At 43.1% G+C, this 12896-nt stretch overlaps 1 protein-coding gene across 1 annotated transcript; it reads right to left on the bottom strand.

The window, feature by feature from the left end:
- Positions 1-3477: 3477 nt before the first annotated feature.
- LOC111885172 (ACT domain-containing protein ACR9) lies at positions 3478-5587 on the bottom strand. The gene is made up of 6 exons (XM_023881456.3): positions 5218-5587; positions 4850-5068; positions 4670-4775; positions 4282-4594; positions 3907-4191; positions 3478-3782 (listed from the first exon to the last, which is right to left on the bottom strand). The coding sequence occupies exons 1-6, from the start codon at positions 5369-5371 to the stop codon at positions 3636-3638; spliced, it is 1224 nt and encodes a 407-aa protein (XP_023737224.1). The 5' UTR covers positions 5372-5587; the 3' UTR covers positions 3478-3635.
- Positions 5588-12896: the final 7309 nt, after the last annotated feature.

Genomic DNA, 12896 nt, shown 5'->3' with positions numbered 1-12896 from the left:
GATAGCGGTTACGCAACACCTCATCCATAGACAAAGAAGACTCAGTGCCTGGGGAAAGCAGAATGGAGATACTAAAAACATGGAAGCAACGGGGAGAAATAAGAAAAGAAAAGGGGGAAGATACTACACTGACCATCAGCAATGGAGAAGAACACCGCCATCTTGCCACGCCGCCTCCAAGAAAGACTCATCCCCACACCAGAAAGAAGCGCCTCAGAGTAATCTTCGGCGAATACCTGCACACTCTTCAGATAATCGGCAACACCCTGGTTGTGGGGGAAAAGCTTAGGAATGGTATCAGCGAATGCATTGGCACGATAGCGGCCACTTCCAACCAGCTCCTGGTTCACCCATAACCACTTATCCTGCCAGTTCTTGGGGGTACGCCCATTGGGAACTAAGGCATGCCCCCCCTCGCCGGACTGAGAAGGTACATTTATCTCCGGTGATGCAGAATCGAAAGAAGAACTTGAAGACAAAGTAGTCGGGAAGGTACCCGTTTGCCCTACAGATCATCTCGAAGGCAACCACTTTGTTGATAACATTAGGGGTCAACATCTGAAGACTACAGCCATCCTTCTAAAGGACTTCCTCCTGAAAGTCCGTCAAGGGAAATCGTATACCGGCGTCCAGGGTTTTCAGGAAAACCCCAATTTTGCCAGGAGGAGGGGAAGAGATGCTAGAGCTACGGGAAGGAAATTCCACACCTTCTAAGGAGGATAATCCATACGTGGCCTCCAATTGTCGATACTTGGCAGCAGAAGGGACGATTCCGGGAAGGTTAGCCATTAAAGGGAAAGAAAAATGAGCACGAAGAGAAAAGGAAGAACGGGTGAAGCGAAAGAAACTGTGCAGATACCCTCTTAAAGAAGGGGAAGAGGCGGGACATTTAAATGTCTGACGTAATGATATAACTGCCAGCAGTCATGCGCAGTCACGTCGCCATTAAAAACGGAGTGGCGGGTAGAGGAAAACGAACACGCGTCAATTAATTAAGTCCAGAACGCCGTAACTAGCGCTGCAATGCTACGGCTGCTAGACTGGGGGACTTGATGGTGTGCCTAGGGCAGCACAACAGAGACGCGTCCAAGCCCTAGAGCCGGGCACACCAGCCAAACCCAGCCCAACAGGCTCAGCGCCCGCTGGCGCCCCTGGGAGCGGAACGCCTATGCGGAAGGCTCGCGCCCACCAAGTGACGCTCCTTGCTCCAAGAAAAAAGGTACGGTCAGGAGACAAACAGTGGGATCAGAGCATTACCGTTGGAGCCAATGAGAGCGCTCTAGCGGTTGAGGGCACACGACCCTCCAATCAGCGCCTCTGATCCTGTCTCCCCAAAAAGCGATCATGTCTGGTACGGACCAGGCAGGAGCGCTAGGTAGAAAAGGATGCATTCTCAGACTAGCGAGGTAAGTTCTCTGGCCCTTTTGGGGAACGTATACACAAACCCTAAATCATCCTCTAACTTGACCGTCGGAGCGTTCTTTCGGGAGCTCCTCCCGGAAAGCGGCTGACGACCCTCGTTCTCTGTGATCTTGCAGTAGTGACTAGGCAACCAAGAAGAATTCAACTGAAGCAGAAGCAAGGTCTTACGGGGGACAAGGTTCCATCAATTAGAAATATCAATGATATTTATATAACTTGTGGATTTAGATATCATTAGTGCATAAATCGTTATTTGATGATATTTATATACTCTATTAGTTATATGAATTGTTATTTCATAAATGTTTTGATTGAAATTCATCGATTAACTTTCACATAATAATGTTAAGGCTGTGTTTGGCGAGCCATAGCTAGCTAATAAGCTAGCTTATTTTTCGAGCTTTTTTATGTTGTCGTGTTTGGTAAGCCAAAAAGTAGCTTATAAGCTAGCTTTTTGAAAAGCTACTTAGACTAGCTTTTTAGGAGCTTTTTTAAAATTTTCCAAATACACCCCTTAATTAATTATAGAAACACATATTCTTACATGTCCTTTTATGTAATTTAATATATTTCAGCTAGTTTTACCAAACATTATTTTTTATCAGCTAGCTTTTCAGCTATCAGCTATCTTTTTATTTAACAGTTAGCTTTTCAGCCATCAGCTAGCTTTTCAGCTAGTCCGCCAAACATAGCCTAAATGTTCATATTATTCTGTGAGAAATAGCAACTTTTAGTACTCACTAAGAAATGACCATATTTTATACTAAGAAGTAAGAAGTGATAATTTCTTAGTATCCATGAGAAATTATAATTATCAATAGTATGCACATAGAAATGGTCATATTATGCATCGGAAAATTACAATTCTCAATATCCCACTGAAGAATAGTCATATTGTACACTAAATTTCTTAGTACCTCGGAAATTGCAATATCTGGTGCTCATAAGAAATTACAATTTCGCAGAACACACTACGAAAACACCATATTTTAGTTGTGAAAATAAATATTTTTACACAGGTGTCGTGCATATACTAAAATATGACATTTTTTCTATTATTTGTTGTGTAAAGGTTAAATATATGAAATATACGAGAGTAAAACATAACTATTTTATTGACTCATTGTAATCTTCTTTATTTATTCGTTTCAAATCGTATTTTAGTAAGATCATAAAAATATAAAAAAAAAATAGTTTAAATTGAGGCATCATTGTGGTCAGTTTCACAGCTCTAGGTGGCAACATGCTATTGGGAAATGGGTGGTGGTCTCGCTTATGAGGTCAAATAAATATGTTTTTGTTTCCGAATTCAACTTAACGAAAGAAAAGAAAGGTAACGAGAAAAAAGTAAAAAAAAAAATGATGTTCCCGAGTTTCATTAAAAAATGGAAGTGGAATGATCATTTTCCCTCCTAACTTTCCTTCTTGTTTGGATGGATTTGAAAAAAGAACAAAATGATTAATTTTGCTTTCACTTCTTTCCAACTCAAGAATACAAAAGACAATCTTTTTCTTTTCCTAATCTTCTTTTCTTTCCTTATTTTCTTTTCTTTGCTTATGTTCAGGAACTACGCATAAGAAGACCAAAGCGCATTCCGCATTGCTACGGTCCATTTTGAGAAGGTTGCGAAATTGATATTTGGAAAAAGCTTATGAAAATTAGCTTAATTCTTATTTTCTCTTTATTTTCTTCGTCTACAAATATCTTAAATTGGTGTGACTTTAGTTGGTTAGAATAGTATCGGTAGTATACAAAACATAATTTTTTAAATTTTTTAGTTTTTTCGACTAATTGTGTGCAAGTAAAATCGTAAATCGCCACCTAATTGAAAAGTAAAGATGATCTTGGTTCAATTACACTAAAAACTGATATGATTAACCTATTTTCGGTTTTAGATTTTTTTTTAATACACCTACAACAAAACCACCCTTAAAAAGTCCAAATATCTATGCATGTGTTAAATGCACCTTTCTAGCATGTGTTATGTATTTATATCGTTCCAATTTTTGGAGAGATTAATTATTGCTCAATCACTTCTCATGACCCATAGATGATAAAATCAAACATAGAACACGAAAATATTAAACTTGATCATGGTACAACAACCATAATATTTATAACCAAAGAATGCACAAATCACATGGTCAAAATTAAGTCACCAATAACAACACATTCATAATCATGAATCCATGATAAACCCTTGTAATCTCATTCACCATCCCATTAGTGCTCTTCTCACTTTATCAACTACATCCATCTTAGCTTGCTTGCTCATTAACACAAATCCTCGAGTTTCATCCAATCGAAACTTATAAACTTCCCACTCGCGCTCTGCAGTCGAGTGTCTGCCAACCTCAGCCTGCAGACACCCAATTATAACAATGTCATCCAAATACAAAACAATTTACACAACTATAATCATAAACTTTTAAACGCATAATCTCCTAATAACAAAAAAAAAAGTACAATGCTATGCAACTCACAGAGAAGATGCATATTCCGAGTGTCTTCAATGCAAATGTGACATCATAAAAAACACGCGGCCTTCCCTTCCCAGAAAGCTCAACGAGATTAGCAACAAAAAGTTCTGTATCCGGGCCACGGTTTGTGATGATGACTCTTAATGGATGTAGCATCTCTTCTTTTAGACGTGAACATAAAGCAACTTGGTTTTCCTTATCCAATATCTTTTTCCCATCATCTTTTTGTATAAACAAGTCCAAACTTCGGTACCCTTTCACACTACTAGAGATTCTTCCATATGCAATCTGAATAAAAACACGATAACCTTCTCATTTCAAACATCAAATAGATTTCTTAGCTGTTAATGTGATGGAAGTGAAGATGAGTATATATACCTGGATATTGCAGTCTTTGGAGATCTTTAAAATGTCATAGATGAGAGCTTTCTGATCAAGGCATTGTATTTGAAGCAAAGTATGAGCTGGACTCATTAAATTATCAACCGTTATAACAGCATCATTTTCCTTAGTGGCAAGCTGACAACTAAACAATTCATCAGCAATTTCTTCTGAAATTGAAGTAAACCCTTTTTGGCTTTCATATTCAGGTCCTGCTAACTCTAGTTCACAGCTTATACAATACTCTCCTAACACACCACTTAAATGCTCACATGTTTCTTCTCTTCTAATTTTTGTATGCAATAAATCCCTAAAAAAATTCAACATCAACAAATATTATTTCAATCACATGTGTAAATATATATAAGATTTCAAAAAGGCTTACAAGTGATCAGTGATAAAGAAGAGATCCAAGACCTTGCCATCTGGGTTTGTCATTACTTTTAAGCTTTGAATTGTGAGCTCGAGTTCACAAAGAACTTGTGTAACATCTATAAAATTGGAATTTTATATGTCAATGAAGTTTCAGAAGGAAAAAAAAAGATAGAATGGTGTTAATGGTTACCATGGATCAACCCTTTTCGATCAAGAGAAAAGACCTTTAACAGATAAATTGGAGGTGGTTTAGAAGAATCGGGTAATTGATTGAGATAAAACGCAGGCAAAAACGATGGACAACAAGATAAAAGCCGCTGTTTTAAGCTCTCCCAATCAATTTTCAGCGAACATGGCCTCGAGACAACCCATAACACGATGTAACACCATTTCCCATCTGTAGAAAAATCTGATGCAGAAAGAAATCTTAGGGTTCGTTGTTGAAACTTGAATGTTGAAATTATGAAATTCATACTAAATCAAAGAATCTCAAAAGGTGATTTAAACATAACATGATTACAATTAGTTACAATAGGAATAGAGAGAAGAGGGGAAAACCTCCACGGGTGACATAGAGTCCGAATTCGAGTACATTCCGTACAAGATCACAACCGAGCCCAGGCTTGTCGGGGCAGTTCACCGTGACGACGGTTGGTTCGTCGGAACTTTTCCGTTCCTCGATCAAAACGACGTCTTCCCACGACATCCCCATTCTCTCCGACGGTGGTTCTGAACTTCTGATGTACAGAATTGACTCCGCCGGAGACTAAATCGAACTCCGACGACTAAATCGAGTCGAGCATTACCGGAGACGGCGTATTTCCGGTGTTGCTTTGAGTAGGTGAGGATTCAGTTTATCATCTTTCAATCTTTGCTTGTCTAAATCGAGCGAAAGAGATACAAACGGTGGGGATTCATGATTCATGTGCTAATGTGCTATAGGCTGGCTGGTGGCGGCGTCGCAGGTGGACCCATGCTGTGTAGATTCCACGTCAACCAGACAAACAACACGTATCCAAGGTCATGAACGTATTAGGATCATGTCATGATTCATTATCGTTTTGTCTTTGCCCATACATAATAACATAAAAAACTATACAACTCCATTTAAAATTCTCTTTGTGGTTACAATAATGAGCTCAATAGTCAATTCTTAGGACACTACGGACTTGCATTTTGGTGCTATGCGCGCCCAAACAACTCCAATCATGCGTCATAAATCATAATTGATACCAAACTAATGATTCCCACAATAATCATGATAATGGCGTTTTCTTTTCGCCCCACCCAAATTAGGTAAATAATATAATATTTGGTTTCTTTTATGATTTAAGTTAAAATAAATTAGAAGAAATTGCATTATGGTTCTATAGTTATGGTTCTATATGGTAAGCATTTTTCTTTCAACTTTTATCATAGTTTTGTAAAATTGATACCAAAGGTTATTTTGGTTTTCAAATCTTATAGTTTTGGTCCCTACTCCATTCCTTGGAAGAAGACATGTAAAAAAATTAAGATTACCCTTCTTTTTGTCTTTTCTTATTATTATTATTATTATTATTATTTAATATTATTGTTTAGAATTATTAAATAAATAACTAGGCCCATTTGCCCTACTCCCACCTGTGCCCTACGGATGAATGTGGTCTTCAGACTTCAAGTAGTCTTCAGAGTTATTGATAACCTAAGCAGTTATCGCGGTCGAAATTTCAATAGCGGTCACATGTCGGTATTTGAAATCGCGGTTATTGTGGTGGTATAGTAGTGATATAGCGGTTTTTTAATATTATGTATAATTTATATTATATATTTATAGAAAATTTATATATTAGATTATTAATACTATACATAATTAATATCATAAAAAATCATATATAACATAATATAATTTATATATATATATATATATATATATATATATATATATATATATATATATATATATATTCTAATATAGTAATATGGAAACTAAAAAATGTCAAAATGTCATCGCAACTCAAGTCGTTTGTGGTTCCTAAGAAGTGAAACAGACAAGAAATGGAAGTTCTCATTTTTTGCTTTGTAGTTTTGTAACGTCCCAAAATTCAAGACTAAAAATTTCATTTAATAAAACATTACGTTAAGCAAATTCATCGTTTTCAAACATAAACAAAGTATTAGTTTCCAAAATACATATTCGTTATCAGAGTAAACATTCCCAGGCTGTCTAAGTTATGGTGTGTGCCATGCGATCATCCCGAGCTCCATCATCCGCTACCGGAAGTACCTGAAACCAAAACTGAAAACCGTAAGCACGAAGCTTAGTGAGTTCCCTACCCTACCACATACCATGCATAACTACATACTGCATATACTGGGCCGCGCCCGCTATCCTGGGCCTCGCCCCCTACCTCGGGCCTGGCCCGCTACAACGGCCCCGCCTGGCTTCGAGCCCCGCTCGGATACAGATCTGTTTCACGCAGGCCTCGCCTATCACAGGGCCTCGCCCACTAACATATAATAGCACATAAACATCTCACATAAGCTAAACACATACTAACGGATCTTGTACTAAGGCCTCGCCTATCTCTGGGCCCCGCCCCTGACCTGCTACTGATGAGTCACGGAACCCCGTCCATGCTCCTACTGGTAGTGAGATACGGGCCCAGCCCACACTCACTCTTTTCCTGACTTGGGCCTCGCCCCTGCTCTGCTGCTACTGAGATATGGAACACCATCCACACTCTATTATTGGTGAGATACGGGACCTTGCCCACACTCACCTCCCTACCAGGCACATACAAGTATCACACAGACAACAAGTATAAACTATCACATAAACCATTCCTTGGGCACCCGCCCTCTATCATTGGACCTCGTCCCGAATATCATACTAGCATACTGGGCCTAGGGCTAACCCCTGGGTCTTCTACTCATAACTACATGGGCCGACATTGTGGTCGTAGACCCATTCATACACAGGGAAACTCACCTGATACTGCTGAACTGCTGCTGCTAATTCCTTTGACCGCTACCTGACCACTGACTCCGGACTGCTGCTCCACTAGCTCCCCGAGCTACCAATATCAACATAACACTTAGTCTAGCTGACCTTCAAAGGTCAACTAAGTCAACTCTTGTCAAAGTCAAAGTCCTGGTCAAAGTCAACCTTCCAGGTCAACCCTACTCGCCGAGTCTACTTACTGACTCGCCGAGTCCCTATGCTCAAGGTCCTTCCAATCACGACTTGACTCGCCGAGTCAGCCCCTGACTCACCGAGTCTACTGATTCCCGAATCCTGTCCTGTCCAACTCACTGAGTCCTTCCTCGACTCGCTGACTCGACTCTTAACTCGAAGGGTTTGGGACTGCGCGACCTGACTCGCCGAGCACAAGTCAATCTTCATCCAACTCGCTGAGTTTTTCATCCAACTCGCCGAGTTCATGCACATCTTCATCCGACTCGACGAGCTGTTCATCCCACTCGTCGAGTTCCTCCTCATCTTCAAGCTATTCGCCGAGTCCACTCGAAGGACTCGCCGAGTCCATTCAGATCTACATACATGCAGAGGACTTTCGAGTCATGCATGGACTCCAAACTGTAGATCTACCCTTCCCAAGCCTATCCCCCACGTAAAGTTGCAAACTTTACGTGTAGAGAGGGAGATCTAGGCAAAAAGCACCATAAAATAGGGTTTAAGGCCAAGGGGGCTTCAAAATCGACTCAAGGGCTGATACTTTATGCTTCCCCAACTCATAACACACTTGGATCTGAAGTAGCAACTCCAGATCTGGCTCCTAACTCAACATAATATCATTATGGCTAAAGAGCCCCAACAACCACACATAAATCTAGATGCAAAAAGGGTCCAGGAACTAGTTTATACCTCCAAAAGCTCAAAAATGTCTTCCCAATCCCGGATCTACAGTCCCCTTCTTGCACTCTCAAGATTCTTCTTCTTCCTCCAAGCTAAATGCACTCTTGAAGGCAATAAATGGTTCAAATAGAGGATATGGCGGCTAGGGTTTAATATCCAAGGCTTAAGAGGCAGTAAGGAGCCCTAGGAAGAAGATTAAGACGTTTATATAGGCTCCAAGTCCCGAATTTAGGGTTTTCCACGCACAGGCCAGACTCACCGAGTCCACTTGGCCGACTCGCCGAGTCGGTCACTTACTCCTTGACTCGGATCCCGCTCGGACTCGCCGAGTCCCTCCTTGGACTCGCCGAGTCGACCCTTAAACTTAGGGTTTTCTTTCCGTTCTTGGCCTTCAAAACTTTGGGTGTTACAACTCTCCCCCACTTAAATTAAACTTCGTCCTCGAAGTTTGCCATGGTCCACCGCCTGCGATCCGCCTCCAATACCCACCAATTATCCCAACACCAGCCGCCTACCTGCGCTGGTCTTCCACCTGGTCATTCTGACTAACATAAACCTCACGGTTAACCCTCGGGTCAAACCTGACCGTGAACAACTTAGAAACAGAACTTACTCAACCGACAATCCTTCTGGTACTCACCGAGTACTGCACTGAACCCATAGGGGTTCTCCACTTCCTTCCTTGTGCGATTTCCTTGCCTCCCCAAGGCAATGCTCCATAACCAACTATTCCTTCTATCACTGTGAAGGCCCTAACCTTCACCAACTCCATCACCCCCGCTTACCAGTACGGGTCATTATCGCCAGTATCCACTGGGCATTTCTTTCTACTATGGTTTGGTGTCGAGCACCACACGATCAGCTAACTGAATTCCACCATACACTGCATACTCGCACTGCCACTGAATGACAATTCTGCTATTCCTCATCTGACTTCCTGATGAACTGAGACCACCCTAGTCCCTACCAACCTATCAATGACTGGATTACCGACTCCCACCGGTAGCTAGTCCCAACACCACCACTAGTCGCTCCCAGCGACTTCCAAAGAACTTCGATCACCTAACTGCTCAATCTACTCTGCCATTCAGGCACTACAAACCTGGGATTCTCGATCCCCTAACTTGACACTAAGGTCCCTACCAGGTCCCACCTGTGCTGCTAAAACTCACAGGCCTTGCCCACGGGTCCCACCCGCATCTATCCTTCTATTCCCACTAGTTTAATCACTCTCGCTCGGGCCTCGCCTACGGGTCTCACCCAACCATACTACTGAGCAACCCTGCTCCCAGGTCTCATCTACACTGCTAATCTCATACGGGCCTCGCCCACGGGTCTCACCCAACTATATCCTGGAGCGGCCTCTCCCAAGGTCTCACCCCTCTAGGGCTATACAGGCAAACTCCATATCATTCTCATCCACTACCCATTCCTGATCCCTATCTGATCACTAGGAGATAAGGGCCTCGCCCCAACTCCGCTAACAAAACTACTAAGGAATGCTACGGCTTACCCGTAGTCTTACATCACCATCCATTGTTGACTGCTAGAACGAAGGCACCCATGTGCCATTAGCTCTCAAGATCCTCATTCCGACTCCCCCAAGTCCTACGGGCGATCCACAACCTGAATTCTCAACCATAACTAACCATTACCATCACACACACTAGCTGATGGGGAGTTTCTCAAACTCCCAACCCTGAAATCCTCAATCCATGAAACGCTGAACTACTTCTCTTCCTTCTCGGAGGTTACGTACTCATTCTGGGTCTGTGTGCTCCTCTCTGGGCACACCCAGAGGATTCTCCCCCACTTCGATCCTGCTTACCCCTTGCTGCTCAATACTCAAAAGAGATCCCGATCTTTGCTACCACCCCATAACCCATCTACTGAGGAACCCAAGCCCACCATAGCTAGGGATTTAGCCAATCCATCACAATCGTTGTACCACTCCGAACTTAGCGAGACGTACCAAATCTCTCCCAAGCATGCTATAGTTACTGCATCCTTCGAAACCTTCTTCAATAGAGCACATCCCCTAACTACCATACAAATATCCAAGGTATGCAGATGACATATAACTCGATCACAATCAACCAATAAAAATAAAATACCTTTACCGATAATGATGCAGAACCATAACAATAAAATCATGCACAAATAAAAGAACTGAAAATGGGAAATTGCATACCTGCAACGTCGGGCGTTGCTCGCGTCTCCAAGGTCGTCATCTGAAAAGCCCTGCTCTCTGCCGCAGGTGCCTCTACCCGGCCCTGACGGCCATCCGTGATCCTCAAAGTTGCAGGGGCGGGTGCCATCACCCGTCCTGCCGAAAACAAACTGGGACACTAGGCCTTCTTGTGGCCCCGCTGGTTGCAGTGGAAACATATCAAGTCTGATCCCTGCGCGGCGGTAACAGTACAATCCCTGCTGAAATGGCCAGTCCGACCGCACTTGAAACATCCAGACTCACCACCGCTACCACTCCTGCACGCGCCCCCGTGCGCCCTGCCACACTTTCCGCACCGACTGCGGTCCTGATGATCCCTTGATCTCGAATCCGATCTCTTGGGCCTTTTGCCCGAACCCGCAGCTACTTGAACCTCATCCGGCTTCCTCTTCCGGATTTGCTCCAAATTAATTTCCCTTTCTCTAGCCCGAGAAATCATATCTTCCAGCGTCTTACAGCTGGATCTGCTCACGAACTCCCTGATGTCATCCCTCAACATCTCGTGGTACCGAGCCTTCTTCATCTCCTCATCTGCGACATACTGCGGCACAAGAAGAGCCCTCTCCATGAACTTGACGGTGATCTCCGCCACAGTCTCAGTAGTCTGCGTCAAATCCTGAAACTCTCGTGCCAGCTGCTGCACTTCAATAATCGGCGAAAACTCCGCCCTGAACCTAGCCGAGAAATCGCTCCAAGTCATCGCATCCAACGCGGCATCATCTCCCAAAGCATGACCAATCTCCTCCCACCAATCCCTCACTCTGTCCTTTAGAAGACAGGAGGCGAGCCTAACCTTGTCCCCCTCGGGACACTTGCTCGTACGAAAAGCGTTGGCAACATCAGCCAACCATCTGCTGCTAGCAACGGGGTCCCTAGCCCCATGATAATCTGGTGCCCCGCAAGCCCTGAACTCTCGAAATGTCAAGGTACGCGCTCCCAACAACGCCATCATCTCGGTACGGAAGGCTCCCAGCCTTTCATCCAAGATCTCCAGTATACCCTCCTTGACCGTGCCAAAGATCACAGGAGTCTGAACTAGGATACTGCGCGTAACCTCAGCTGATATCAACTCTCTCATCCGCTCCTCGAGCTGCTCGGCCCCTGAACTCGAGCCTGATCCCTCTCCGGCGCCTGATCCGCCCGCTGGTCTCTCTCGCAACGTCACCATGCTGAAACACATAACACAACCACTATCAGAAAACTCATCACTACTGCGAGACTGAACACACCCCCTACTAGGTTCCCGGTCTTGTCTTGGCCCTTCCCGAATCAAGTACGGATCCTCTGCTTTCAGTAGTACGGGCCCATACTACCTTCCCCATCTATCCGTACTTTCCTCAAGAACTGCCTTGACTCCACCAGGTCCCTTTTCTACTACTTCTGCTCCCAGCACTATCTCATCCTAGGCTAACCCTAGGGAAACCTCTGACTCAACTCAAGCCAGTCCTCAGCTGCTGAAGGTCTCCTTGTGATGCCAATTAGCCATTACCTGGATACCATCACATGTGACGAGGCTCAGATAATCCTTCGAGTAAAAGACTCGTCCCTACAACGGTTAGACTCAAACGAGAGCTGCAAAATAGGGCCAAACCCAACACTCTGAGATTATTCAACCCTGATCACATGTGACATTGCGTATCCACCTAATAGCTAACTCCCATCACTCAAAATCCCACATTGCACAAAGCAAGCAGCATTCAGACAAGGGGAAAATCTAACCACAACATACTCAAGCAATCATATCCACATAGCAAGAATCTGAACTAGCATGCAGCATAACTCATAACATCAGGCATATCCTAAACAGGCTATCCCACTATTGTCTAATCAGCATTATCATGCAGCACAAAACACATAATCGGGCACATAAGGCATCCTTCCTAGATCCTTAGTCCTATTCTAGCATGCTGTTCTACTAATAAAATCATAAACTTGTATGGGTATTTTGGGGTACATACTTGAGCTCGGTTGATTGCATGCACCACACCCTTTTCTCTTTTCAAAGTTCTTTTTCTTTCTGAATTCTTTTGTTTTTCTAAAACTATTTTTAGTTCTCAAAAATCTTTTTACGAAACTGTCTTTTCATTTTTGAAAACTTTTCATCCGACCCCTCAGTTTTAGTTTAGGTACACCCGAGAGCATGCCCGAATC

This window comes from Lactuca sativa, chromosome 9 (genome assembly GCF_002870075.4).
Source record: "Lactuca sativa cultivar Salinas chromosome 9, Lsat_Salinas_v11, whole genome shotgun sequence".
Lineage (NCBI taxonomy): Eukaryota > Viridiplantae > Streptophyta > Magnoliopsida > Asterales > Asteraceae > Lactuca > Lactuca sativa.
The sequence above is the reverse complement of the archived record's forward strand: the minus strand, read 5'-3'. Positions and strand labels throughout refer to the sequence as shown.

Coding starts and splice junctions, on each gene's coding strand:
- LOC111885172 (XM_023881456.3), bottom strand. CDS start 5,371: ATGGGGATGTCGTGGGAAGACGTCGTTTTGATCGAGGAACGGAAAAGT. Junction 4,776..4,849: donor TCGAAAAGGGTTGATCCATG/GTAACCATTAAC, acceptor CCAATTTTATAG/ATGTTACACAAGTTCTTTGT. Junction 4,192..4,281: donor CCAAAGACTGCAATATCCAG/GTATATATACTC, acceptor GTTTTTATTCAG/ATTGCATATGGAAGAATCTC.